The sequence below is a fragment of the Neolamprologus brichardi genome, chromosome 20 (genome assembly GCF_056152115.1).
Source record: "Neolamprologus brichardi isolate AB-2024 chromosome 20, ASM5615211v1, whole genome shotgun sequence".
Lineage (NCBI taxonomy): Eukaryota > Metazoa > Chordata > Actinopteri > Cichliformes > Cichlidae > Neolamprologus > Neolamprologus brichardi.
The window spans coordinates 25,972,609-26,000,312 of record NC_142123.1 but is presented as its reverse complement, the minus strand read 5'-3'; the positions used below and the strand labels follow the sequence as shown (position 1 = coordinate 26,000,312).

Genomic DNA, 27,704 nt, shown 5'->3' with positions numbered 1-27,704 from the left:
AAGCACTTTGGCAACTCAAACAATGGTCACATATAGCACACTGTCCATTTATCACCTCTCTCTCTCTCCCACTGTGCATACAGCTACCCGTGTTTCTTCGCATAGTAGTGTGGAACACACACAGAATTACATTCTTTCTACATGGCAATCCACCCTGTGGATATCGCTCTTTATTCAAGGATGTCTGTCTGACTGCAGTCAGGGGGCATTCCTGTCTCCCCTGGCTACAGACCTGTGGTGTGGACCTCGGGCTGTATTTGCGTTTTCTCTTTAGGTTTTATCCACATACCTGAGTGGGGTCTAGGTGGAAAAGAACCACCAGACTTCTGACATGTCTTCTGATCTCTCTCAGTCCTCCAGGGCTGACAGACCTACTGTACTCGCCCTCTCTGCAGAGGGATATCTACTACAACGGAGACTGAGAAAGATACAGAAAGTACAGAAATTGATTGTGAATGAACAAAAAGGGAAAAGATTTAAAAAGTGAAGGGTGTGAGGAGGGCAGATGATACTTAAGTTAAACTGAAACATTAGCTCTTTGCTCTTGACAAAAAGTCTCTGCAAGATACGAATATGCTCACTGTAAAGCAAATGCAATTTAGAGGAGGTTGCAAGTAGGTTTGTAATTAAGGCAAGTTGGAGCTTAAAACAGCATCTAGGAGCTGGGTTTCTCTCATCTCATCTGCAGACCTCGCTGCACGTTCTGCATGATTACCTGTTGACTCATAGCGTATTGATGTTACCTTGGCTGCTTTGTTGGAAATAGACACAATGATATCTCTACCATGGCACATGTCACAATAAGAAGCTGATTAAGTGCTCTGCTGCTTCTCTAGAGTTTTCTCTTGCAAAGGTCTCCTCAGTGGGAAAAAACTGAGAAAGACATGAGAGGCTGTCTAAAGTCCTCCAAGAGAAGACTTATTATAATCATATAATAATAATTATGATGGTAATAATTTCTAAACATCTAACTGTCATGACAAGAGTTTCTCCACTTTGTTTAGTATAAAGGCTGTTTTAAAAAACCTGATCCTGAAGCTTACTACACTTTAAAACACTCACCAAACTGGTCTTAAGCTTGGTGTCTATACTAAAGTCTTAGTCATGTGGTAAAAATCCATTAATCTTTTCTAACAGGTAAAAAAATATTAGCATCCAGTCGTTGCGGCTACTCCTTTTATGTGAGGTGTCTCACACCCTGATGGTCACATTTTTGGGGATTCCTAAAATTACTGTTATACAGAGTCGAAAACAGAATAGTGAGCCAAAATACACAAACAGGATTCCTGCTTTGCATTTGGGCCCAACTGTTGTTTCAAACTAAAGCAGCAGCACATATATAATCTCTAATAAACGCCATTATTGTGTTGAGTTTATGTAGTAGCTCAATTCTTCTATTACCATATGTCTGCAGATCTGCAATAGTGATTAAAAAAGGTAAACTACTCATAAATCTTTGCTTATCACAGAAAGCTAAATTGCGTCTCGCTACAATTGCATTAGTGCATGCTTTGGCTAAAGGCAAGAGACAGTGATAGATAGTAACAGGGTTTACTACAGGAAGACTGCGAGGTGCAGACAGGGGAAGGGACACTGAGAGACAGAAAACGGTAGGATGTGTAAATCCAGAGTAGTTTAGGATGAACAAAAAATGGTTACGGGAGAGAAATGGGAATGTGAACAAGAAAAAAGAAGGTAAGGGGTGGTGAGAGGAGGACGAGGAGAGAGAAGGTTGGTCTCATTACTATTAGACCTTCTCTCTCCCTCCAGGCTCAGGTGACCCTGGTTCTCGAGCCCTCTGCCTTGCACACCACTAATCATTTGGTTTTAATCACCGGGATATTCTCCCCCTTTGCCCCTCCCCCACTTCCCCTCCCTTCCCTCCATGCCCTACTGTGCGCCCTAGCCTTTGCCAAGGTCCAGCTAATTTTATTCTAATTGGCCATAGCCTGGGCTGGGACCAATCTGCCTGATTGTCCTTATCCATCCGTCCATCCTGTCTCTGTTCCACTCCTTGTCCTCTCTGTTCTTTTTCATTCTGTCTCTCTCTCTCTCTCTTTGCTGCCTTCAAAACTTCACGCCTGTTTCTTCGTCTCGTCACTACCTCCTCTCTCTGCCTCATCTCTCTTTCACCTCTAATTTTTCTTCTTACCCATATGCTGCCGCGGCAGCTCCCTCCCACCGTCTTTAATGCCATTCATTGACATCGTTACTTGTGCGAATGTTTTCCAATTTCTCTTCTCCCTCTCCTGTTGACCTTACATTCCACCAGACAAAACAAATAGCCTTGATGTTGTCTGCCAACAAAAAGCTTCATGTGACTGCCTTGATCCACACACAATGGCATGAAAGAGAAATGCGAAGCTGTTCAATTAGGGTAAACCTGATGGCTGAAGCCTGACTTTCTCCCTCTTTTTATGAGCGAGTAAGAGGACAGAGACAGTGCGTCAGATGACACTGGAAAAAATGAAAGTGCTGTGCGAACAACAAAGGGTGATGAGACGCCCGCTGGCCAGAAAGCACAGAGAATTAAAATGAAACAGATATCCCAGTGATATAGCTGTCTTCCTCATAGGCTTGTGTGAGCATAGTACACACTGTTAGATTCCAGCAAAGAAAAAAATGTCTTTTACTTTGCTATGTTAAGCAGAAGGGCAGTTTTTTGTTGTTGTTTTTTAACCAAAACTCGACTAATTTAAAATCTCAAACTCAAAATATTCTAAAAAGTTTTTATAGTTGCTAGCCTATTGTTAAGTTGACAAAATGTTACTGTACTGGTCATCGAGGCTAACCTTACCAGTCACACTGCAAGCAAAAAATAAGAAAGGCAGATGGAAATCCTACCTTACAATCACACGCTACAAATCCCCTACTTTTCTTTTCTCCTCCGGATCAACAGCTCCAATAAATTTTCATTACACCTGTGTGAAGCGCTTCAAATAGAGCCACAGAAGCAGAAACTAATTACTTTCTAATTTATTGACTAATGGCCACAGCCCTGGGAGACAGCTGCAATTGTTCTAACAGTCCTGCTGCTCCGACTGCACTCAGGTCCACTTTAGATTCATAACCAAAATAATTTATCATTACAAGCACATTAAATTGAACCGTATAGACCATAACAGTGGTAATTTATATCATTTTGTTGTTAGGGATGCTTTTCTCTCTCCTGTCTTGAAAGCATGCAATCTAGGGGATAGGATTTGTCTCCAGGCAGTCGTTGTATGTGGCAGGTTCACTTTGTTCTTCAAAGAACTCTTTGTTTTGCACCTCATTCACCATTTGTTGGACCTTAGGGTAGAAGGGAGACGAAAAAAAGAAAGTGTGGCTTTTTTTTTTTTAATTTAAAAAAAGTGAGAAGAAGAAGTCTGTGTTACACATAACAAACACGAGAGTCAAGACTGAGTCAGATTATGGTCATTGCTGCTCCTTACATGGCGTGTATATTACATGACAAGCACACAAACTGTCTCTGAGTCTGGGGTACATTTTTTTTGCCATGATTTAGATTCCAGCCTTTCTCAGCTAGTTTTTCATCTAGACAAAATCTATGCTATTAATTAATGAATCTTTAGCGATTGTCCCATAATGCATTTCTTTCTTGATGGGAACAGTGCCTTCCAGGATGTCAATGTCCCTATCAACAAGACACAAATGGTCACCCAGTGGTTTAAACAGCGTGATAACAACATTAGCCATGTGTCAAGGCTTTCTTAATTACTACAGAGGATGCCATTTGTGCATTGATTGGATATTCGAAGCGAAGTATGAGATAGCATTTTCCGTTAGTGTCATTAAGATGGAAAGCCCATATGATCATGCAAATACATTATATAAGCACTGATTAGCATTGACCTTGCCCCCTAACAGGGGAATTGCCGGAAATAATGCCAGCAGAAGCATCCGCAAATTAAGGACAGGCTACCAAATTCAGTAACAGAAATAAATTTGGTCTTATTCAATCATCATAGCACACCAAGACAGCGTAACACAATTTAAAGTTAATTCGTGCCTATAACTATCTTTTGTTCGACTATTTTATTTAAAAGAACAAATATTCTGATGGTCTGAGACTTCAGATTAAAGCGGTTCACTGGATCTGTCTGAGGAATTTCAGCCTCTCAGCAACAACAACCAATAAACCAATAAACCATGCTGATAGTACAAATTTTTCTATTGTGTTGTGATACGAGAAGCTAGAAGTCGACAATGCTGTGGCCCTGAGGGAGGGTCTGAACAGTAGCAGTTTTACTCTGTGGTAGGAAACCTCATTCACACTTCCCACTGCATGAACATGCCAACCGCTTGCATTTACACTTCTGCTTTTCAGTTTTTCAACCTTTAAAAAGCAAACAAAACAGCAAAGCTGCTCAAACTGTAAAATTCAACTGTAGTTGGCCATCTGTAACAACAACGACAGGTGACCTTTCTCCTGCAGTTTCACCTGCAGTTATTTAAGCTTGTTGTGTTCATGCAGTGCGTGCCTCTGTTAGAACCTGTTAGTTGACTGGAAAGTTTATGAAATAGGTCTTAATGCCATATGGTCTGGTTAGAAATCTCCATTCAGTTCTTCAGTAAAAAGAGCAATCCGTAGAGGCAGTTTACACAAGTCCAAGTGTCCATAGCAACACTAGTAGTAAATCACCAATGATAATAAAGAAAACAAATATCTCTGCTACTTTGGAATATTTGTTGTATCTTTTCTTTTAATTGGCTCACCAATTAAATCTATAACCATATACACACATCATTTGAAGAACACACATGGGCTCCAAAAGACCATTTACTCTGCCTCTCTCTGTTCTCCTCTTTAGCCATTCAAGCTTTCACAGCCTGATCAATAGATTTCAGCAGGCCACAAACACAGAGAAGAGGGTGTGTGTGGAAGGGGTCCACTGGGAGAGACAATAAGGACACTGAGAATAAAAGTGAGACCAGAGACACACAAACATAGACACACACACACACTCAAACACACACACGTATACACAATCTGTCCTATATTCCCAACCCCGGCATTTACGTCAGCATCCTGTTTAAGACACTGGCCACTTAATGGAGCATAGCCAAGGCAGTATGTGTATTTGTCCGTGCCTGTGCGTGTGTGTGCGTGTGTGTGTGTGTGCCACTTCGGCGTAAGTACGTGTATGTGTAAATAATGTTGGGCAGAGAGAGTTTACCTGCTACAACACAGGCAAAGGAAGGACACACTACTACAGTGGAACACACACAAAGTCAAGCACAATAGCCATTAAATCAAAAGCAATCTCTTTGCTCCTGGCAATTTATACTGAGAGTTCTCACACATGCATGAACATGAACATACACATACACAAAACTGATGAATACCACTATCAAATACACTGTGAGACTATTAGGTTACTTCAAAAGTGTGGAAAAAAAATGTGGGAGGAAATGAATGACATTCCAACAGTACATCCTCTCCAAACCTGAACAAAATGTGTCAGCAGTGGGAGTATAAAATCTCTGAATGAGAGTTTTTTTGGCATAGGAGATATGGAGAGAAATCAATTTTAGGGCCAAGTATGGTGCCAAGGACGTCCAGAAGGGCATAGCTCTGTTGATCTGTTCATATCAATTTGCTCCTTCCTGCAGACAGAGAATGCCACAGTGTGCAGCGCTGCATCTTTAAGGAATATCGCCATGATAACGGTGCCATAAAACACATCATTTTACAGTCAAACCATCTCTGTCTCAAATGCACTTGGAGCGGAAGCCATTTTCAAGCAACATAAAGTTTAACATGGCGCTACATCTGCCGAGCCGCTAGCTTCCACAGTACATGGGACTGAGCAATTTAATTAGGGGACATTGTGTAGCGCTGCAATGAGCTCCACCCTCTCTATCTGGACCTAATACCTCCTAAACTTGTGGTCATCTCTAAAAGAGCAGGGTGCATGCTAAACTGCGTTATCCAGTATGCAGTCAGACACCAGTCACACCATTGTGACACAAAATCCTTGCCTGAATGCCTTTATACAGATGAGCAGTTTGTTTGTATCAGCCACCAAGTTTCCATTTCTAAATAGCACGAGTAGGACAGATTTTTGTCTACTTGTGGTTGCTAATGATCTATTATAACACAACACTGTTGCTGAATGCAAAGTATACTCATATTGAGATATTTGTGACCATCCAGTCGTCTTGGCTGTGTGGAATACGGCATTTCATTTAACTTAAACTGAAATTTTCTACATGAATACGTATCGGAAATAAACCTATTCAAAGGCTAGAGCAATTCTACGTAAAACCATACCGAAACATTTTGAAAATAAAGTAGAGATTTAGATGAGTTGCTTTGATAGTTATTAGTCAACTGAGAAGTGGCTTTACCCCTGCAGAGATAACTTTTTGAATAATGTCTCCCTTGAAAAGTCTTAAAGAAAGTGTCCCTTAAAGTTTGCCTGATTTCTAATGGATCCTTCCTCCACTGAGCGTTTCAACTGCCTGCGTGAGAAGCAACCAGACCACTAATGCACCCTAACTCAAGATATATAGATTACAGATTCTCATGCCTAAAGTTTGATTTTTACCTTGACCATCTGAAAGCAGGATCCCAATATAAATTTAATGGCTCGGTGGTGATGGAGGGCTGGGAATGGTGAGGGACATAAAGCCTTACTAAAAGCCAAATGACATATATGCAACCTAGAAAGTAAACATGCTGCATGTCAAGGATAGTGCAAACACTATAATGTGTAAAATAAGTTGTGAAAATCATAGCTTCCGCATCATTTGTTACCCAAGAGGTGAGGGGCACAATATAGGTTCCCTAATGGCAGTTCAGATAAACATGTGAGGTGTTTGGCTGTGGGTAAGAGGGGATTGGCCAGATGGAGACACAAAGGCAAAAGTTCAATTAAAATGTTGAGCGAATCAATTTGTTTGCCTTAATTGCTTTGTTAATCTGTTGAAGCATCTACTTAAAAAAAAAAATCCTGTGTCACATTTTCTGCTGTGATAATGGAGTTGCTGAGAGGGAGGGGCAGTTGCTTGGGTTGAGTGCTTTTTAAATGGCTCACCCTCTGGTTCTAAACACATCGCTCAGTATGTCTTCTCGCCCATCCCTGAGTCTCTTTTGGTGGGGTGTGTTGGTAATGAGGGCCTCCTGTAGTGTTGCGCTGCACTCCTCTGTTGGTGCAGAAAAGCGCACCCCCGCCATGTCCTGACATTCTGACAGATAGGAGCCGTGGAAAGCATATGGCCAACGTGGCAATGCCTCCAACGTCCTCCAAACTGTCGTAGGGCTCAGGCATAATGAGTGGTAGAGATGGGACCAAGTCCTACACATAGGAAACGTTAGTCATCGAATTTTTTTCCTCATTTACCAAGGATCAACTAGACAACTTGGTTCATATAAGCGCCGAGAGATCCCATAAATTCGTGATTTCAGCATGACAGAGCCAGATTGGAACTCTCCAAGACCCACAGAATATCAGAATATCTAGGCTGACTGCCAGACGTTTGTTTTATAAAACAATGCGAGATCTTGCAGATACATTTAAATGTACACACTAAAAATTCAGCAGAAAGAAATGTTCAGCTGGTTCAGCCGTTGGGCTGCTTTCTACATGGATCACAACATAGAATCAAATGGCAGATCGGGGTGGAAACAGAGAGAGACGTCTCTGACTGAAGCACAAGTGAGTGATGGTGTGTTGGGCCAGGAAGTGGCTGCTCTCCCTGTCAACTGTCAGTGCCGTTAATGTCCAGAAGCTGAGGTCCACGGTGACTAGACCTGATTTTAGATAAGGCACCTATCCAGCCATGCCCTCGACATGGCCTCCCTCTGGCCCAGACTACTCTGCCATTCTCCTCTCCTCCCTCTGTCTAGCCTCTTATCCCAGACCGTCTAGACACCTCCCAGCACGCAATCCCTCACCCCAGCCAACCCGGGCCGTTCTTAGCTCTTCTGCTTTCTCCCCTCTCAACACTGTGTCACAAAACTGGCTGCTTGAGTGCTGTGAAGGGCTACTGAAAAGGACAGAACAATGCCAGGCAGTTGTCTCTCTTGATCTTTTTCAAGCCACTCCCTGCAAGGCTTAGAAAGCACTTCAGTCCTTCTATGAGAGCAACTGATATTATAACAATCTAAGATAAAGTTTATCATAGTCTCAAGTGTTGACTATACATGTAGTTTTAACAATTATAACAAGGCAGTCAGCCCCAATCATTCTGTGATGTAGACACACCTCTGAAAAACAAAAGTAACAAGTGAAAACGCTTCATCCACTTTTGTGTATGCAGAAAGAATGTGAATGTGAACAACGAGAAAGCTAAGAGGCAATTACCGATGGCTTCGAGTACAGACTGATCAACTGGTAGCGGTAACCACCCGAGAGGCTGTGCTCTGTAGCTACAACTGTCAGAGAAGCCACAGGGTGTGTGTAAAGGACGAAGACCTTTGCACCCTCATTGTCCAACAGGTGGCGTATACATACCACGCATTAATAATAGCCCTAATGAAAAGCCCTTTAACCCTAATGCGCTGTAGCAGAATGCATGGGGTTGCAATGTATCAGCTTTCCTTTTCACAAAGCCAGAGCCTCATACCCATGACTGATCTCTATTAAATTACATGGATTAAATCACAGATCCTTAATTAGGCCCCAATAAAAGTGTCATGCGGCTTTTGAAACCTCTGAGCATGCTATGATTGGATAAAAATGTGAAAACATACTAAATGAAACTGGTTTACCACTGAGTGTGCGCCCCATGACTCTTGAGTGGAGCAGCAAAGCAGGGGGAAATAAAGTGTGGAGAAATAAGTAAGAGAGAGAGAGAGAAGGGAGACGCAGATGCAGAGAAAGAGCAAGAGGGGAGTCTCAGGGCGAGTCACACCTCTTTGCCTCAGAAAAGCTCTTAAATTCCATGTGTGACCTAGGGGAGAGAGCTCTAAAGAGTCAGCCTAAGATGCTGTGATACAGAATCTGACTGTTGCACAGCAATGAGCTAATACTGTCAGCCACAAGCAACACTGACAAGTTCCACGTGCATGGCATACAGCTTCTAGAGATAGGAAAACCATTGCATGCAAGCATGAAATTTATTACGTGTGCATACAAAGTATAAACCTGCATAGGCTCCCTTCTAAACACTTCAGAAAACACATCTGGGACTCAATTCTCTTTAAAAATTGTAGCGTAATGTTTCCCTGCTCCTCTGGACCCTTGCATTGCCTAGTGTCAGGATGGCCAGAAGCTTTTAAGTGCTTTAAACCCATAATAACCCTAATGCTTTGTCTCCCCCTGTGAGCTTTGTGTTTGTTCGTAGGAAAATGAAATGCGATCGAAATAGAAGCAAAGATGGGGATGTTCAGGGAGGTTGCTGGGGATTTGCCGTCTGTAAAGGCATTAAAAAGGGAACAGAGAATAAACAGACTCCAAGGATGTGTTATGTGGTGACAGGGAAAGTCTGAGAAAGGCTGGGATAAAACTGTGAACACATACAGGAGCACAGCACACATTGGGCTTCTTATTTTGCCCTCTTCTCCTCTTGCACATTGGCTTGTTACGTTGTTTGTGATGTTTCTATTTTTGAGAACATGGGATTGAAAAAGATCCAGATCCACTGCCACAATGCATAGCAGGGAATAGTAAGCACACACAAACAAAAAACAGCCCCCGACCACCTTCCTACTTGCCACTAATCCTCTCATCGCCAAATTGTGGGTGCAGTCACCCCTTATTCACTTCTTGAAGGACAGAGGGGGAAAACACAGCTATGGCTCTAGCTGTGAACAGACCACCCGATCTTCCCTTCAAAATGAGTCTTCTGCCAGAAGACACCAGAACGGTAGGTGGTACTCTCTCACCATTACATTTCACTTTTATCTCACTTCCCCTTTGCCTCTCCATCCTCCTTTCGTTTCTACTTTTTCCTCACTCTTCTTCTTATACTGTAAACCGCCTAAGGTGATTATGGATTGCGATGGTGGTGGGTGGGGAAGGCGAATCCTTGTCTTTGTTTCCTTAAAATAGGTTTATTATTACTCAATACAGTTTAGAACCTCTGTGAGATTAACATTGTGGTTAGAGCTTGTAGGTTGCATCAATCGCAGCGTGTCGGCATATCAGCAGGGTACACAAGAAATCAAACACATTCACTGGGGACACATAAAACTGAGTAATAAACTCATATTGAATATCTTTTAATCAAATACACCATCATTCAGCTGAACAGAACTCGATGCCACGGGCCTCTGAAGAAGATGCTAGAAATGAGCCAGTGACTGGTGCCTGGCTGTGTTTTGTCTGAACAGTGTTGCTCTGTTTGGAGGTCTGCATTGGAGCAGAGCCATGCCAACCATTACAGCATCACTCTATTTTCCTGTCTGGTTTTCTACCTGTCTGTCTTCAGTGTGTCTATATGTCTGTCTCTCATACTCTCTCTTTCAGGCACAAAACCAAGGTACACATTAGGTGCTGGTGCTGCACATTTGATGCTTGGCTGTCACTGTATCATTGTCTGGTGACATAAAGCGCAGTAAAGCACTGAGCAGTGATGAAATGGAGGTGTTTTAAACCTGCGCTCGCTGGCACATTTCTTGCCTTTCAACCAATGTCATCTGGACAGTGTTATCATCCCACTGTGAAAGTAGCCAATCCACACCCAAAATACTGAAGAGAGAAAGGAAACGAGAAAGAGCTTCTTCCACATCAGTACTTGCTCCATTATTCCGCTGGAGGCTTGATTAGACAGAGGGGATAATTTACGAGCCACTTCATTGCCAATTCAACGGGCACATCACCTGTAAATAATTGAAACCCTTCATGTCCGTTCCGACATAATCATATCGCTATCATGCTAATGTATCCAGCAGTGCTTTCCTTTGGGTCAGGCGCGGGACTGCTTTAAATCTTGGCTGACCTGTCTCCATAACTCTCCAGAGCGCAGCACTAACCTCTAGGAAACAGAAAAAATGACGATGATTGACTACACCAAGGAACGATGAAAAATTAAAAATACAGCAAACAAATACCTGACTTCTCAGCAAGCCAGCCGTGGGTTGCAGGTGGAGGGCGGGAATTCTGCACTGGCTTGTTAATTATTTTTGCTTATGATGTGCATAAGGAAGATTCACCATCTTCTCATTTATTTATCTCTCTCTGAGTTCTATCAGTCAAGCTGCAGTTTAAAAAGACGGCAAGATTTGAAAGGTTGTAGAAATTATGATAAGATGAGGGAGACAAGACAAATCAAACCCTTTGCTTTTTATTGTAGGGAATTGTATCATAGTGGGAATTGTCTCTATCAAACACTCCTAATTATATGACTGTTTAACTGAATTGATGGCTATTTTTCTTACTTCATTTTAAAAATGTCATGAATATTAATTAATCCAATCTGAAATGGTTCTCACCTTTCCTTCTGCCCACTCCTCTCAAATGTGCATGACAAGAAGATTTGAATAATTTATCAATTGACTTATATTCGAATTGATTAATTCACTAATGCAAAATTAATACATGGTTATCCAGTACATTCCATCCCCGACACTCTGTCTCGTCTTTTATGAAGTAGTTAAAGAAGTAAGGGTCTTGCCTTGAGTAAAGTGCTGACTGACGAAGCGGACAGGAATGTCCACCTACTACAAATGTAATGATGTTTCATTAGAATCAACAGTGTCTCAGTCAGACTAAGACAGGTAAGAACAACCTGAGTATTTCATGGTGAGTGAGGCATGTGCACCGGGGAACAGCTTTCTGCATGGTTAGGTAACAACTGACATCAAATAAATAAATGAAGGAATAAAAATCAATAGTCAAGCAAAAAAAGGGATGAAAGCAAACTGTGGAGGTCAGCCTGGTCGGTGAAGGTCAAAGTTTAAGTAAATAAAGGAGCTATGAACCTGAATGCGCTGTGTATTAGTGGCCTTGATGTGTAAGGCACACAGCAAGTCAGGTCACTGCTCTTTCGTGGTTGCAAAAAGAGGAGAAGGTGCAAAGGGTCAGTCCTGCCATTTGACGTTTTTACACATTTTAATGGTGCCAAAAGGCAACTCATCATCTGCTGTACTTCCTGTACTGCAAAGCTCAGTTGGGGTGAAGAAATGGGACAGAATGTGTGCCAGTGTGTGTGCGCGTGTGTGTTTATGCACACTCATGTCGTGCCTGTTCTTTGCTGGTGATTCACCGTGCTCTCTGGCAACGGCCCAGGACCTATTTTCTCCTTCTCTTTACATAACAGCGAAAAGTATCATCGAAGCAGTGTGTCCTGTCCTTTCTTTTCCTCCTCCTCCTCCACCTCCTCCTCTTCACAGTCCTCTGCCACTTCCTTTCCCCATCCTCCACTTTCCTGTATGTGTGGGAGCTTTTAAGACATGACTGCGTTCTGCTCGGTGGTGCTACTACTGTACCCCAATAGGATCATAAAGTGACAAGTCATGAACAGACTTTCACAGACCGCACCCAAAGCAGAGAGTGGCAGACCAGATTCCAGGGAATGGCATAGAGAGGTGCGTGGGATGGAAAGCTGTTTAAAATACCCCCAAGGGTTTTCGAAAGGCCCGGGATCTGCTATCCGCTACACCATATGCCTACAGGACAGCACCCAACTGGGCACCAGGGTATGATGGGCTGAAAATAGGGACTTGCAGTCACAATCCTCACCGTACTGGCCAACATACGGCGAATCGGCACCAATGCTGCAGTGTGACAACGTGAAAGCGAAAAGTACAAAAGAAGGTGGAGAGCAAAGGGGGGTTCAAAAGAGAGTATGAAGGCAGAAAAGGGAGAGGAGCTGAAGGGAGTTTGCTTTATGGGGAGGGATGAGGGTGAAGAAGACTATGTGTGTATGTGTTGTGAGTTACAGGGTCTGTGTAGGAGAGATGTGTATGCAGGGTTTAGTCACTGGACTTCTCAGTGACTCAGGTGTGAATAATGTTGGGTCTTCTTTGTGTGTATGTGAGCGAGAGAGAGGGGAGAGAGAGCACAGCAAAGTGCTGGGTCGGTGTAGGGCTGGACATCTATGTGTCTGGGTGGCTGAGGGCGAGCTCAGCTGTGTCTATGGCCTGCTCCACGACAGCCAGCCTGCACGCTGCTCACCGGTGCAGAAGCGCTAATTGAATTAAGTCTTTATTATCAGGCTGCAGAGGCAGCACTTCTCCCCATCTCGGCCCGCTTGGCTGACACTTTCTCCTTGAACACCTGCTTGACATCAACTTCCTCCTCTATTTATTTATCCCTTCTCTCCTGTGGCCAGCTACTGGCTGCACTCCTTCCTCCTCTCCACCTCTTTCTCATATTGGCATAACAAGCAAGGCTAGGCATGCTTATTTTTCATACTGCTTTTGTCTAGCTGTCCTACACAATAATCCTCAACTTGTATAGACTAACTTGGAGCCCTCTACCACAGTCCTAAACTTTAATGTACTAATCTTTAATGTCTATTACCATACAGAAAGTGGCACATAATAAAAAGGATTAATTTCAAAGACAGATCATGCCCTTCCTGGCCTTCAGCAGCAGCAGCCCTGTTGCATGTAGGGGGAATAAAGGCAATAAAACTAGATGATGTTCTATGTTCTTTTGAATGGTCTCTAGTGAGCAAGCTGGCCAGGGCAATAAACAGCAGCTGGGATGCAAACTAACATATATCTAGTCCCCTGTCCATTTCCACTAGCCTCGGGCTCAGGCTGCTTCCCTGGGTTTGGCTTGGGCATTACTTTAAAGGACAGACAACAAGAGGCGCTATTAAGTTGGCTTGGAGTCTGAGGCCCTGGCACTTGGCACAACACTAGCTGTAATCTATTGACCGTTTGCATTCTCCCTCCCATGCCCCAAAACCACAGGACTTTTCTCTATCTGTCAGTTGATTCCATTGCTCACCTCCCTCCATCTCTATCTGCTGTTTACCCACTCTATTTTTCTTTTTTCTCTCTCTCTCGTCCAATGTCAGCTTAATCCCCCTCCATTCCATCTTTCTCCTGCTCTTTCGTCTGTTTGCGTATGCCCCCCCCCCCCCCCTCTTTCTCCTCACCACATCCATCACTATTCCTCCCATCTCCATCTCGTCTGTTCGCTTCTCTTATCGACATGTTTCCATTTTCTAAACTGCTCTCGCTCAATCATATTCACTCTTCCTTCAATGACCATTTTTCATTTTCTCACTTTCATTCACCCTTACGTTATGCTATCAGGGTTCACCTGACTCCTGTCCTCCCAGCTTTCCCAGGTGGGCCTTATTTCACCCAGTCTGCAAGGCCTGTCCTTGTCAGTGCTGTTGACTGGGTGGAAGCAGTGGGGTACAATGACCCATTGTGTTGTCCCGACACAATGGGACAACCAAGTGTCACTATGCAAACAGCTCGGTTTTTCCCATGATAATTTGGGATGAAAATAACATAAGAGAAGCGGAAAATGCAGATGAAAAGAAGAGGGTGATCCCAATACAGTGGCTCACTAAACATTTTCTCCAGTTACATGTCAGGCGGGCTGTTTTTTTAATAGCCCCAGCTTGATTTAGGGCGATATCGCAGTCTTAGACTCTTAATTTCAGTGTTAGCTAATGAAATACCCCCTCATCTTCTATGCCTTTGTTTCTTTATGTATCTCTCTTTGAGCTGTCTCCTCACCCTCTTCCTTTCTCGTTCTCTCTCTCTTGCTCCTGCTGCTCCTGTCCTTTTCCACTCTCCTCTGAAACTCTGCCAGCCAACGAGTGCCACAAAGCATTAGGACCAAACACTATCAGACGCCCTTCTCAGGCACATCCTACACATCTCCCCCCAACACTTATACACACGCACACAGTCACTGAAGGTCCAGCACTTCCTCACACCATTTGCCAAACTTGATGACAGAAACACAGCTTACACATAGGGCTATGGAGGTTTTATTCACAATGACAGACTCACCCAGATACCAAGTCTCTTCCAAAATTGACACACACATGATATACAGGACTAGCGTGGTTTTTATTCAAAACACACACAGTTTCAGCTGTAATTATGTACACATGGTAGCTCCATATACTCATAAACACCTGCATAATTGCACAGTCATGAACTCTCAACTTTACGTGAGTAAATTCACGCATAAGCATTAAACGCAATCCCCTCTATCTATGTCTTTCCCACTGTCACAGACAGAAATTCACATTCATAGGCACCCTACACAATAGCAAACACCATACACAATCGCAAACAAACAGTCATTAGCAGATCTCAGGCTGCCTCTCAGTTCTGCTCTACTCTGTTGTTGGTGTACCCGCGCCTCTGGGGTGGCGCCACTACTGTAGGTTTTAATAAAAGCATTGTCTTTGGAAGCTGTCTAAAGGGACTTGGTTTCATTTTGGAGTGCTGCTGCTGCTGTTTCTGTTGCTGTGGATGTGGGAGGAGAGAGGGCTATTGCGCTGGGACGTGGGGGCGGCTAGGTTCAGTGTCAATGCAGGGCCCTCCAAGGACTGGTGCTTATTGTTTGATAGTTTCAATATACAATGTGTGGGTGCGTGTGTGTGTGTGCGTTCGTGTATGTGTGTGTGTGCGTGAGTAAGAGAGAAGGAGTGTGTTCTGTGGTCATGTAAGCACATGTGTAAATGTATGCGCTCCAAACTAGTGCAAAAGTCAAAGCAAATAGCTGACACAACCCACCACTTCAACTTTCTAACAGCTACAGCTAGTCTACTGTATCGCTGCATACAGTAGACTAGCAGGTGTAAAAGTGGCCTCTGTGCTGCGTTTTGCAACGGATTGCTTTTAACCGGTTCAATAAAACAAACAGTGAAGACAAGAAGCACTAATGTGCAACTGCTTCAACATGAAACCATGTGATGTTCAGGGGACGCTCACGATAACGAGCTCTCTCTGTACTACACACAGGTGTCCATTAGCTCTTTGGGCTGACCAATCTGTGACACCATCTAGTCAATAGTTACTCCATCTGTCAGCATTCAAACACCTCTAAACAGCCCCTTAAGGAGATATTTGTGTCATTTATGATGGATAATGAATGCCTGTTCTCAACAGGAGCGCAATGTTATGCCCATGATGAGGTCACATCAAACGTTATTGTCTAGATTTGGAACCGCAATTCTTTTCCCTTCCTTCTGTTTCTACCTTTCTCCCACAGGCACCTTCAGATCCCATCAACTGAAGCAGTACGGTCACATCTTTAAAAAGCCAAAAGGAAAGAATGAGTATGGCTCTCCGGAAGGATGCAGTAGAGGAAAATCCTAATTGTCCCTTTAAGTGTGTTCCCTCCTGTGGAGTGAAGGTGCGGGGTAACGGCCATCTTAAATCACAGCCTGGCCGTGGCCTTCATTAAAGCCATAATGCCAGGCTCTCCCTTTAATGGAAATGGAAGCCAGCGAGGCTGTGGGTGTAAATTAAAGTGTAAGGCCCGAGTAGGGAAAGATTTCCCCAGCTCTGACAGGTGCGGCCTGAATTAGCTGTAGTGCTGTTCAAGCAGTCAGTGGGAGAACACTGGTATTGATTTTAAGCACTGTTGCACTTCCTATCTGAAAGGGAATGTGTATTACTAGAGCTAAGCACATCAATCACTCAGCATTCCACCATTCTCCCCTGGCATGCTTCAGATTTTGAAACGATAAACAAACAGAAACAGACCCAAGCAAAAGATAACACCGGCTGTACTGTTACTGTATGCGCATCAGCATGAACCCAGAGATACGTCTATGCATGTATGAAACAGGTCCACTTCGTTTTATCTTCCTTGTGTTGACAGGATGCCATCTCTATTCAAGGCATGTACAGCATCGCGTGACACCTTGGTCAAACAGCTGGTGTCAGCTCCTTGAGCTCTGACTGTGGCCCACTCCCATCTTTATGACCTGCATGTGTCAGAGTTGTTGCATGCATGCGGTGCAGCCATGTAGCGCTGTGCTTCTCTGTGTATGACCCTGCTGCTCATCTTTGCCTCCCATCATGGCCCACTAACCTGGAGTAAAAGCCCTGGCTGGGGGAGAATTAGCCTACTTAGCCTATTCCCCACAGGGGTCAACCCACACACAGGCATGCACCCACAATCAGATGCATATACACCCGCCGAAACGCACCTGAAGATTTGTGATGACAAATGATAAGGCATCACTTAAGCACAGGTGTTCCAAGCATGACCTTTCACCCGTGACCTTGAACAGAAAATTTTCATGTAGAGCCTAGCCATCAATCAGCTACCATCAATCACACATATACGCCTCATCCTTTGACTCTCGCCAACCTTTCCTGGCCCCGACATCCATCACTACACCCTACTCTTCCACTGACATCTGGAAAAATACAAACAATTCACAAGCTTTCTCGCTGACTCTCCTGGTGGCAAACACACATACAGAGAAAACACACACACATCTTGTGCTGAAAAGACAGGTACTCTAAAACATGAGATGTGTTATTGTGTTGTCAGGTGATCTGTAGATGTACACTAGGAACTGCTCCCTGATGACATATCTGAGATATCAGCACCTGTGCTACGAGATGACATGGGGCTGAAATCCCTGAGCACACTAAGACCACTGCATCACATACAGCAAGTGGTGACAGACTGTGGCCATCACTATCCTGAGGACCATTTGTATAGAAAGTCACTGGATCACAAGTCTCTCACATCTCACACAAGAGTCATTTTTAGCCTGTCTTGTGCACGATGATGCCAGTACTGTGACATTTGTAGCTCTCCAGGACCCCAAAACGTGGCCTTTTTTTGATTACGATCCCTTTTTTATTCCTTAAGGTCACTTAAGGTACTAGAGCAAGATAAAAGAATGCGTATACACTGAAGAGGAAATAAAGGTGACTGTAAAGCCAACTACACAGGTCACACGAAAGAAAAAAGTGTGATTTTGGATTCATTTTGGTAAATTAGACAGGAGTGGCTTGGGAAGAAGGAAGGATTCTTGATTTTTTTTTTTTTTTAAGGGTGTGCCTGATGCTCTTTTGGCCTAGAATTACACCGGAGAACATATTTTAATTGGTAGTGTTTTAATGCAGGACTATTATCAATGTCCCTCCGAGGCAGTGGAAGAGAGGAGGGGATGCGAGCAATCGGTTCTGTGTCAGTAAGCTCAGAGTCCACTTACGCACGGATGAGGTTTGCTAATAATGCCAACACAGCAATTCAAACTCAAAGAAAAAAAAAAAGATAAAGAACGGTTTAACATTGATTAGCTTATTCTAAATGCATGAACATGTAAACTTAAGCAAAAGGGATCATGTTTAAATAGGCTGCATATGCTGGAGCTAAGAAAAGATTTTGTGGTCTTACAGTGCGACACGTCTGTTTGATAGTCCAACAGAGGCCAAAGATGCCAACTCTAAAGCTGTATAATACGAAAAATATTATCCAAATACACTCAAACTGAAATGTATCTAATGCTGTTAAATGTAAAAGGTCGCATTCATTAATAGTCATTATACCATGTATGTTAAATAATGGCATCACAGCCAGTGTTGCCACAGACACATTCTCTGACATTAAACTGCTTTTGCTGAAATTTGCTGAAAAACTGAGGAGGACATGCAAATTGGCACTATATGTATCTGCATATATTAATAAAATAAATTAGGTCCCATGCTGGAAAAACTATTCTATTTCAAATATAGCACTAGCTCTTGGCATTTTGTTCAACATGGGGGTGTAACATCTGACCTAGACAGTGGAGTGGCGAATGTGCAGACAGATAGAGGCACATTAACATAACATTCACAGCAGATGCTGCAGCAGTGCATGTTGTGTTAATTGGAGTGCTAAAAGGCAGTTATTAGTCATTATTAATATTCTATAATTTATCTGCAAACTGTAAACTTTTCTGAACAGCCATCAGCACCCTGTAATATTAAACATCCTACAGTAAACTTGAAGGTAATTTTGAGCCGCGCATAAGGGAAATTGCCTTGGAAAGAAAAAAAAAGGAAAAAACAAAAATGGAAATTCTGACTCATTGAGTGTAATACTTGCAGGACTATAAATCTTAAAAACCTTATGTTTTAAAGAGGGCAGTGAGTGTAATTGTCTTACCTTGTTTTAGGGGATGTCGTTAGCCATTCTTCATGCTTTTCAAATGTTATCAAGTAAGCTGCGATCTCCTGTGAAAAAGAGACGAGAGGAGAAGGAAGTGAGTGAGGCTTAGATATGTCATCTTTAATCACTGTTCTCTTGTGTTTGTTATACATCGGTGAGACTGCCTCATTGATATTCAGACAGTTTAACCAGCAGTGCAAACACAGGAAAGACGGAAACCGGGGCAGTGCTGGGGAGTTCAGCCAGGTAAATGCAGACTGCTAAAAGTAAAATGAAAGACAGAAGTGGAATGCAACTGAGGTCAGATCATCTTCTGAGACTATCTTTGTTACAAAAGCTTTGATCAGGTTCTCCTCAGAGGACATCAAGGTGCTTTCTGAAAGATTGACGTCTCTGTGTTTGAGAGTGAGCAGCTTTTAACATTTTTGGTCCGATCCTCCCCCAAATCCCTTTGATCTGCCCTTGACACTTCTCTATGGATCAATCCACTCTTTAACCTTTGAATGATAATTACACGCCAGTCTCACAATATTGACATGTGTGTGTATTGCTTCTTCAGAAAAGGCAGTAGATCCTTTGGAGTCAGTTGTGTACAGAGATGCTATAGACACCATGCTTTTTTAAAAAAAAGCCCAAACTGCCACTGGCATAAATAGAGATACTTCAAACACTTTCATGTTTCCCATGCTTGCCCTGCCTACTGCATCAGTCTGAGTGTAAGGAAGAACACACTGGACCATACCCGGCCATTTTCTCACCAAACTAATGGGCAGAAATAAAAAGCACTTTGGATGCTGGTAGACAACCTAATGATTACCAGCGACAGCCAGTAATTCACTCTTCAGCAAGAACATTTGTCAGACTAGAGAGAGCTAGACACAAGGACAGAGCTGCTGCCATCTTCCACAAAAACACTGTCTTTTCAGTTTATAAGGATGCGTGTCTCACCTCATGTTGGAGTGTCAACAAACCTTTAAGAGTAAATGTGTTGTCTTCTTTGGTTTGTGAGGATAGGGTTTGAAAATAGCTTCCTTTGGGACTTCATGCTGTTGCTTCACCTGCCCACACGGGGCAATAATGTCAACAAAAGCAGCAGCGGTTTCAAAAGTGCAAACTGGAAAAATATGACACATCCAGTGTGTGGCAGCATAAAGCAAGCACATAAACCAGGACCATTTCTTCATTTCTTCCATCAATTTCTCTTCAAATTCATAAAAATTCTAAAATATGCACCACTGCAAGAAGGCACCAACTGGGCCTTCAAGGCCGTGTCACAAGTGTGACCTGGCACAGACACTGGCAATAGCCCATGGGGATGCTGCAGGGTGTGTGGTGTGAGGGGTTTTCAGGCTGTCAGGGTTACCAACAAAAAAGGGATGGTAGCATGACTGGCACTGTTGCCTCCAGGTGCACACTGGGAGATAATGCCCTGTTGATTAAGTTCTTGTTCTCCTGCCATAATGACCGGAGGCACAGAAGCCATGACAAGATGGCATCTTGAATTAATAAAATAACAGAAAGGAGATGAGGCTTTTCTAAAGAAGCTCAAGCAACTTTTGCTATGCAACAGAAAAATAAAACAGCATTGAAAGTATAAGAGCAGACAGTAACAACCTTGTTGATTTAATGAGCAAATAATCTTGTTATATAGACACCAAAACATATAGAGAGTGTGTGCTGAGCCAACAACAACAATTACAATATTCAAAGAAAAAACACAAACTAACCAGGCATCAAAAGGCATCACTGTTCTGCATCCATTAAATTGGACTATTGGTGCCTGTGATGTTATTTTGTGTTCATTCTGGGAGTTATAAACGGCAACAAGAAGCTCCTTCAGTGACCTTTGTGCCTGTTAGCACGAAGCCCTTTCCATCATTCTTGCCTTTAAAATCCAGCCACAGCTCCAGTCTCAGTCGCAGAGGATGAAATAGAGGGCCGCATGGTCCCATATTTAGAAAAATTTAAACAAACAAGAAAGAAAGAAAGAAAGAAGCATGGCCCTTCCTCTGGCTCTTTCTCACCCCTCCCTCTCTGAACAGATGCCAGGGATTATTCCAACCCCCCGACCAGCCATAAAGGTGCAATAATCTTATGGTGAGGAAACAAACAAAAACAGACGTGCAGCCATTAAACAGCTGCAAGGAGACAAAGTTTGCATGGGCGGCATAATGAGAGGCTAGCATGCGTTCAGGTTGAGCAAACACACTTGCGGGTTAGTGCAAGAGGGGTGGAGGGGGAAATGGGCAAGCGCTGTGCTGAACACTGATGGTGTATCAAAGTCAAACCAGCAGCTGTCAATTGGCTCTGGACTCTATCTGCTGACCTTACTGCCTCTGGCCTACGCTCTCTCACTAGGGAAATATTCAGAGGAGGCTCTCTGTACACACAGCTCCATCCACACTCTCCCGCTTAGGTCAGAATCCACCTCGTGCAAGGTTGTTTGTACTCGCATGAGGTTTATGCCTCACCCTCCCTACTGACATGATCTTTGCTGTCGTTTTACCTCCTGGTGTCGTTAAAATATACCGTACTGTACTCCTGTATTCGCCATATCCTGAATTAAGGCAATCTTTTTTTCTGAGCCTGATCTAAATAAATGCCAATCAGCAAAAGCTAAGAACTGGAGAGTGAGCAGGAGCAAAACCACCTCTAATTGACACTGTATTTGCAAAAAAGAGGGTCTTTCATTTTCAAGGGGAAAGAACAACCCGGAGCTGTTTGTTGTAACCCAGCCATCTCATTTGTTTCTTTTGTCTCTGTAAAAGCTGCGACACACTGTTAGCAGAGGGGGCTGCCCCAGAACATGACCGAGCAGTCTAACAGTTTCAGGGCTGATGGAGATGGAGAGGAGGGTGTTTATGTGTGCGTGTGTGTGCGTGCGTGTGTGTGTTTCTGTCTACCCTGTTACAGTCACAAGGCCTGATTACTGGTTACCTGTCGGTGCCTGACACGTTATTAACATGCTCCTCAAGCGGTGTCACTCCTGTACTCATCAGTGTGTCTCCCCTTTATTTCTCTCTTCTTATAGCATCCACCCACCCTCTCCTACCTCACCCCCTGTCCTTTTTTTTCCTTTCCCATTACCGTTGAGGTGAAAAGGAAAGCCACCATGAGAAAATTTTCATTTTGAGATGACTGGCTTTTACTGTCTTGCTTTTCAAATGATATTTTTCACTCTAGAGGTATAACATTTTCTCCAGAGAGAATCATCTTTTGAAATGTCTACCTATTTGAAATTGGAGATGACACTAACATATTCATCCCATTTCACTTCTTTGGACCAAGAAAGGGGAGCGGGAGCAGTAAACTCTCAGAAAAAAGTATTCACTCTTTGGCTCATCCCTTATTTGAATATGATGTTAAAATTAGATGCAGTGATAATCTTATGGGAACTGTTTGTAGAGCTGATTAGATGGATTTCACCCTTGCCCTTTCTTATTTCCACAAAAGTCAGACAAAGATGACCCCTTTGTTTGATGGAGATATTCAGAGAGGATTCCCTATTCTGGAAGAACTCGTTGCCAGATTGTTTTTGCTGCATCCTCTGATTTCCTGCATTGCCACCAACTTTGATTTATGGAAAGAAAAGAGAGGTGTTGAGAGGACCAGCGCTTCAACATTTGGATGACAGGCCTGATTACTTGAAACAACTGTCGCTGTTCCATTAGAAGGGGAGATAGGAGTCTTTTGGCATTATCTCAGGACAGATCAGACACCTGTCTCTAAACACCATTCATAATGCTTCGCTCTTGTTTCCGCATCCACAGAGCATTTGTGCCGAGAGAAAAATTGAGGGCTGGGAACAATACAAAGCTGGGAGGACAAAACTCTAAGTGCATTTTATTCCGTGCAACTCCTGCATTAAAATACCCTTAGTTACATCATTGTCTGAGAATTGAGTCTTAGTTTTTAAAACCCACAATTTACTAGGCATTATGTAAAAACAGAGTAATGACTTATTTTTCTTTTGGGTGAGCTCTGTTATTTAAAACCAGACTTCATCACCCCAAAAATAGGATTCAACAATTACAGCATATGTTTATCCATTATTCCAGTTACATTGGTTCTCTACTGACACTAATGAAAATGCACTTAATGAATAGCTGTATTAGAAAAACTAACTTTAGCAACAGTATTGATTGCAGTAAAAGCCCGAGCCAATGAAATGAATATGTGAGAGCAGGAGGATGTGAAAGAATAGACGGAGAAAAGTCTGGTTAGAGAGCAGAGCACAGCGCCTCCAGCCTGCCTCATGGTGAAGTCTGGGGAATGCATCCTCAAAGCTTTGACCTTGCCCTACACTTGAAAGCAGGAAGTGAATGAAAGGGGGGGCATGGGAGGGATATGGTTAGAGGAGCCCTCCCTGATGACCTGGGTTTTACTGTGGAGTGCCAGGTCATCTGATATTTCCTCCAGGGCAGCCCAGGAAACCAACCTGTCCAGGACTAGGCACAAATGCACTGGCTGGTGTTTGGGGAGGGTGGAAGAAGTTTGCCAAAGTACCAGCTATCACAAGTTTAGACTCAAAAAAATGAAAATAAATTTAAAAAATGCAATTAGTTACAGACAGACAGAGATGAGCACTAGATAACAGAAAAGAGAAAGCGGATAGTAGAGTTACTGAAAATTTAGATAGTAGAAACTGACTAAAAAGGACAGAGTAAAAAGTTTGAAGTTTAAATGCATTAAAGGTATATCGGTGATTAAAAAAGTGTGATTTGGTTCAATTCTGCAAGCAAACGTACCTTAGCTGAATCATTTTGAGTTGTTTTTTTTTAAATTTATAATTCATGAATTCTTAATGCACTGGCAATAACGTATTACACACTGTATCCATGTAATCTCATGCTGCCACATTTCTCTTTTAAGAGAGGAAAAGTGGTAAGGTAGAGTGAATCCATCTGAGCCAACTTTAACCTCCAGCTGCCTTTAAGATTTTCTGAGCATGTCTCATAATAGGATGCAGTTGATCTGCTATCAAGATAAATGGTCAGTACGAGAGAGCGAGATGAGAGAGTTCAGAAAGCAAAAACAACAATAGGGTATGACGCTGTTGACAGCTGCACTTGGCATCTGTTGAAGAGGGGCGAGGCTGTCCTATGAGTACTGTGTTAGGTTTAAAAAATCCCCTCTCCAGCATACTGCTCATTAGAACCTGCATGGGGCTTCCCTTCTGAAAGGGAAGGGTGGAAGTCACACTGTGTCCACTCTGTTAATCCACTGTGACGAGCAAATTAGTTGTTCTGCAGTGGCTGTACCCACAACCTCAAACTATCCTGAAACTTTGGCAACTGATGTAACAGACTGATTTAAGGAAAAAGGTGCATGACCATGGCACAGCACATTTCTGTGAGGAATAGCTGCTCAGCACACATGAACACCTTTACCACAAAAGGGCTTACAATGTGTTTAAAACACACCTCAGGCGATTTTGTTCAGTTTGTCCATCTAGCTTGCTATGTACCACCTCAGCTCCTGAAGCGCAGCCATACAGGAGGTGGAAAGAGCGAGACAAGCTGTCCACTGGCCTACATTATACATAGTTCTGGAATCAATTTGACATTGATCCTGGATAGCTTAGATGTTTTCCAGTAGTTGGTCAATGCCTCTCTTCACATTTCTGCTCGGCATGCTGGTCATAAGACTGTTCTGAAATAGGAGGCATTCTCCTGGGGAGACTCACTCCTCAACGCCTCCCTGCTCCCACAATCAATGTTACCTACAGCAGCTGCTCTGCCAGCACTCTCTTTTTTGTTTACTGTATCACTTTTGTACACTATATTGTAGTTATGCACAAGAACAAGACTGAGCATAAGTGGCAACAGCGGAGAAAGACGAGTCTTTCCTCAGGGGAAATGTGTGTGTGTATGTAAGGTGATGAGGTGGCTTAATGTTTCCCTTTTCCTTTAATATGTCAGTCAGTATCTGTATATCGCAAAGACCGAACAGGTGTTTGCAATCAAGGCTAATCGGTACCATAAAAGTTTTCAGAATTAAGGAGTAATTTTGCAAAAAGCAATTGCAGTAAACACAGAACCAGCAACACTTAACCAGAATTCAAAGAAAGCAAAAAAAAAAGCTATACTACCTAAATATAAATATACTAACTAGCTCAGTTCACTACGTTATTTGAGAAACTATGACAGACTTTGACAAGACAAAAAATAAGGATGCTTTAATATTACTACATTTTAGTCACGTGCTATCCCTAAAAGTCCCAATTTTAATCGTTTAATGCACCTCCAACCAAGAACCTTTATTTAGCCTGCATCTATTAGACAAGCTGTTCAAGATCAATAAGAAGGAAGTAAAAGTCGTAACAAGGTATTGCCAGTGGAACCAGAGGAGGCTCAGCCCTATAAGTCTCCCTCAGTGGCTTCACTCCAGGTCTCCTGATGCCCGCAAGTCAGTTGCCACCTAGGCCTCTCATTTTTTACCTCTGCAGCTGACTGTTATTAGAGCTGAAGGGAATGAACCCATAAAAAAACTTTTAATTTAACAGAATATATTATGATTTTAAAGTTGATGATTGATTGTGATAAATGATCTTTATATCAACCCAAACAATTAGGATTATATTCATTCCACAGTCAAGCAGCTATTCTCAATACTGTGCATCCGAGCAGCTATAAGATGAAGGGAAAGTGTGACAGAAAGAAGAAGACCAGGACCAAGAAGGAGCTGGCAGAAGGCAGGATTGTTTTGGCTTTGGTGCTAGAGCTGCTGTCTTGGATGTTCATTGAGAGGATGTAATTATTTGGCCTTGAAGGACTACAATGGTCAGCCACCGCCTCCCACAGGAGACTGCATCACCACAAAAGACAAATGAAGGAGGAAAGCAGAGACACTGGTGTACAGCTAAGCACAAGACAAACCTAGAAGAGTAAAAAAAATAGCTGGCATGGGAATGGATTTGCAGCATGTGGTGTCTGACAAAAAGTGAACTGGACATAAAGTTGACTGAGATGAAATACATCCATCTTTGCCAGCCACAATTTGTGTGCGTTGTGACCCAGTGGCTGTTGCTATGGATGTGTGTGCCTGCTGATGTAAAGCCCATATGGGACCACCTACTGCTGTACCCTTGAGAGATGTGTCTTGTGTAATAATTCTATTATACCTCTTTCTTCTTTTATCTATTGCTCCCCCTCTTTCCCTGCAGGCTCTAACTTCTGGCAAGACTCTAAGATATGTTTGAGGCTTGGTGGAAATGTGGAGCGCTACCTTGGTAAACAGGGCAAAAACGCAGATGCATTGTGGTGGTTCGCTTCAGGGCGCGGCGGGAAGTGGCCAGGTTCACTTCCTGACACCCCATGGCTGTCTGACCTCTGGCGTCCGCGCTGCATGTCCTCTTCATCAGCTATGCAGCAGGATGTCTGTTCCCTCCCGCTGACAGCCCAACCAAGGAGAACGGAGAGTGGCGTAGTCTCCGTGATGCTGACCTTACCCCAGCCCCACTGCAGAGACTCCAGGCTGTTACCCCATTCTGTTGGCGAACTTTTATCCTCCTCCTCAAAACCCAACTTCGTGCCAACAAAAGTAAAAAAAAACAAAAAAAAAACTGCAGCAGCAGTCAAACTTACTAGACAAGAGGGTTCTCTCTGTGTCTTCTCTCTTTCTTATTCTTGTTTCCCCCCATTTGACAGATGCTCCAGCTTTGGTAGACAGCAGATATTGGAAGTGCCGTGTGAGCCAACAGCCAGCAGGTCTGTGTGATTTCTAATATAATTTCACGATTTGATCGCGAGCAGACATAAATGTTACATTTGTTGCATTCCTATGCTTTGGGAGAGAAAGATATTCTAGTGAAAATCCACTGAGAGGGCATTAAATGTCATCTAAATATAATTGAGGTGTGAGTTCTCCCGGTGGAAACATTGTAAGAATCTGAGCATTATATTCTTAAATATCATAAATTTCCCCCCTCCCTACAAAAGTCAAGAAGCAATGGAATCATGCATAAAAGAAGTGAGAGAGGAATCTAGAAGGTTGCCATTTACTTCATATCAATCAAATGATGTCAGCTTTCATTTTAGGGTAACTGTAGGACCAGAAAGACAAGCAGAAAGCGGCTGAGAGATTCTCACGTCTTCCTCAAAGGCACAAATGAGCAGAATTCTGTCTCATGTGATCCTGAGAGCCTATTTATTTCAGCTCCGAAATCAATTAATGCCCACATTATCCTCTGAATTCCACTATTCAGTGCAGCCAAATGACTGGTGCACCCTTGCATGAAACCAATTTTAACTTTCAATCCTCGATGCCTCCCAGAACCACCTACAGGTCTTCCTCCAGAACTGCAGTTTTCCTTTGGCAGCATCTTCCATGTTTGCCTTTGAGCGTGTGGTGCACATTTGTCTAAAGTAGCCGTTTGCTGTGCAGAGAAGATGTTGGCTTTGTCAAAAGTAAAAATCTTTGTTCAACTACATAGTGAAATGGACTGAATGCAGAAAGTTCTGATACAAGGACAACATGTGACAATAAAGTCGACCTTGCTCACCGTGTTACAAGCGGGAAGAGAAGAGGTGAAGGACAAGGAGAAAGAGATGGAGGAGAGAATGAAGCAAAAGATGTTGTAAAAGGGCAAAATGTGATGTGTTTAATCTGACTGCTGTGAATGCTTTGAAAAGAAAAAGACTAAAAGACTGAGCCCACTTGTCACGTCCATCCACAGAAAGTGACATGTTCTGCTTTTGAGACAAT

At 43.0% G+C, this 27,704-nt stretch overlaps 1 protein-coding gene across 7 annotated transcripts in view; it reads right to left on the bottom strand.

The window, feature by feature from the left end:
- Positions 1 to 27,704, bottom strand: part of camta1a (calmodulin binding transcription activator 1a) — a 278,414-nt gene that overhangs the window by 137,729 nt on the left and 112,981 nt on the right. For all 7 annotated transcript variants that reach the window (XM_006794188.2, XM_035909198.2, XM_006794189.2 and 4 more), the window contains one exon: positions 18,996 to 19,063. In XM_006794188.2, coding sequence (XP_006794251.1) covers positions 18,996 to 19,063 — 68 coding nt within the window. The remainder of the gene's footprint in view (positions 1 to 18,995; positions 19,064 to 27,704) is intronic.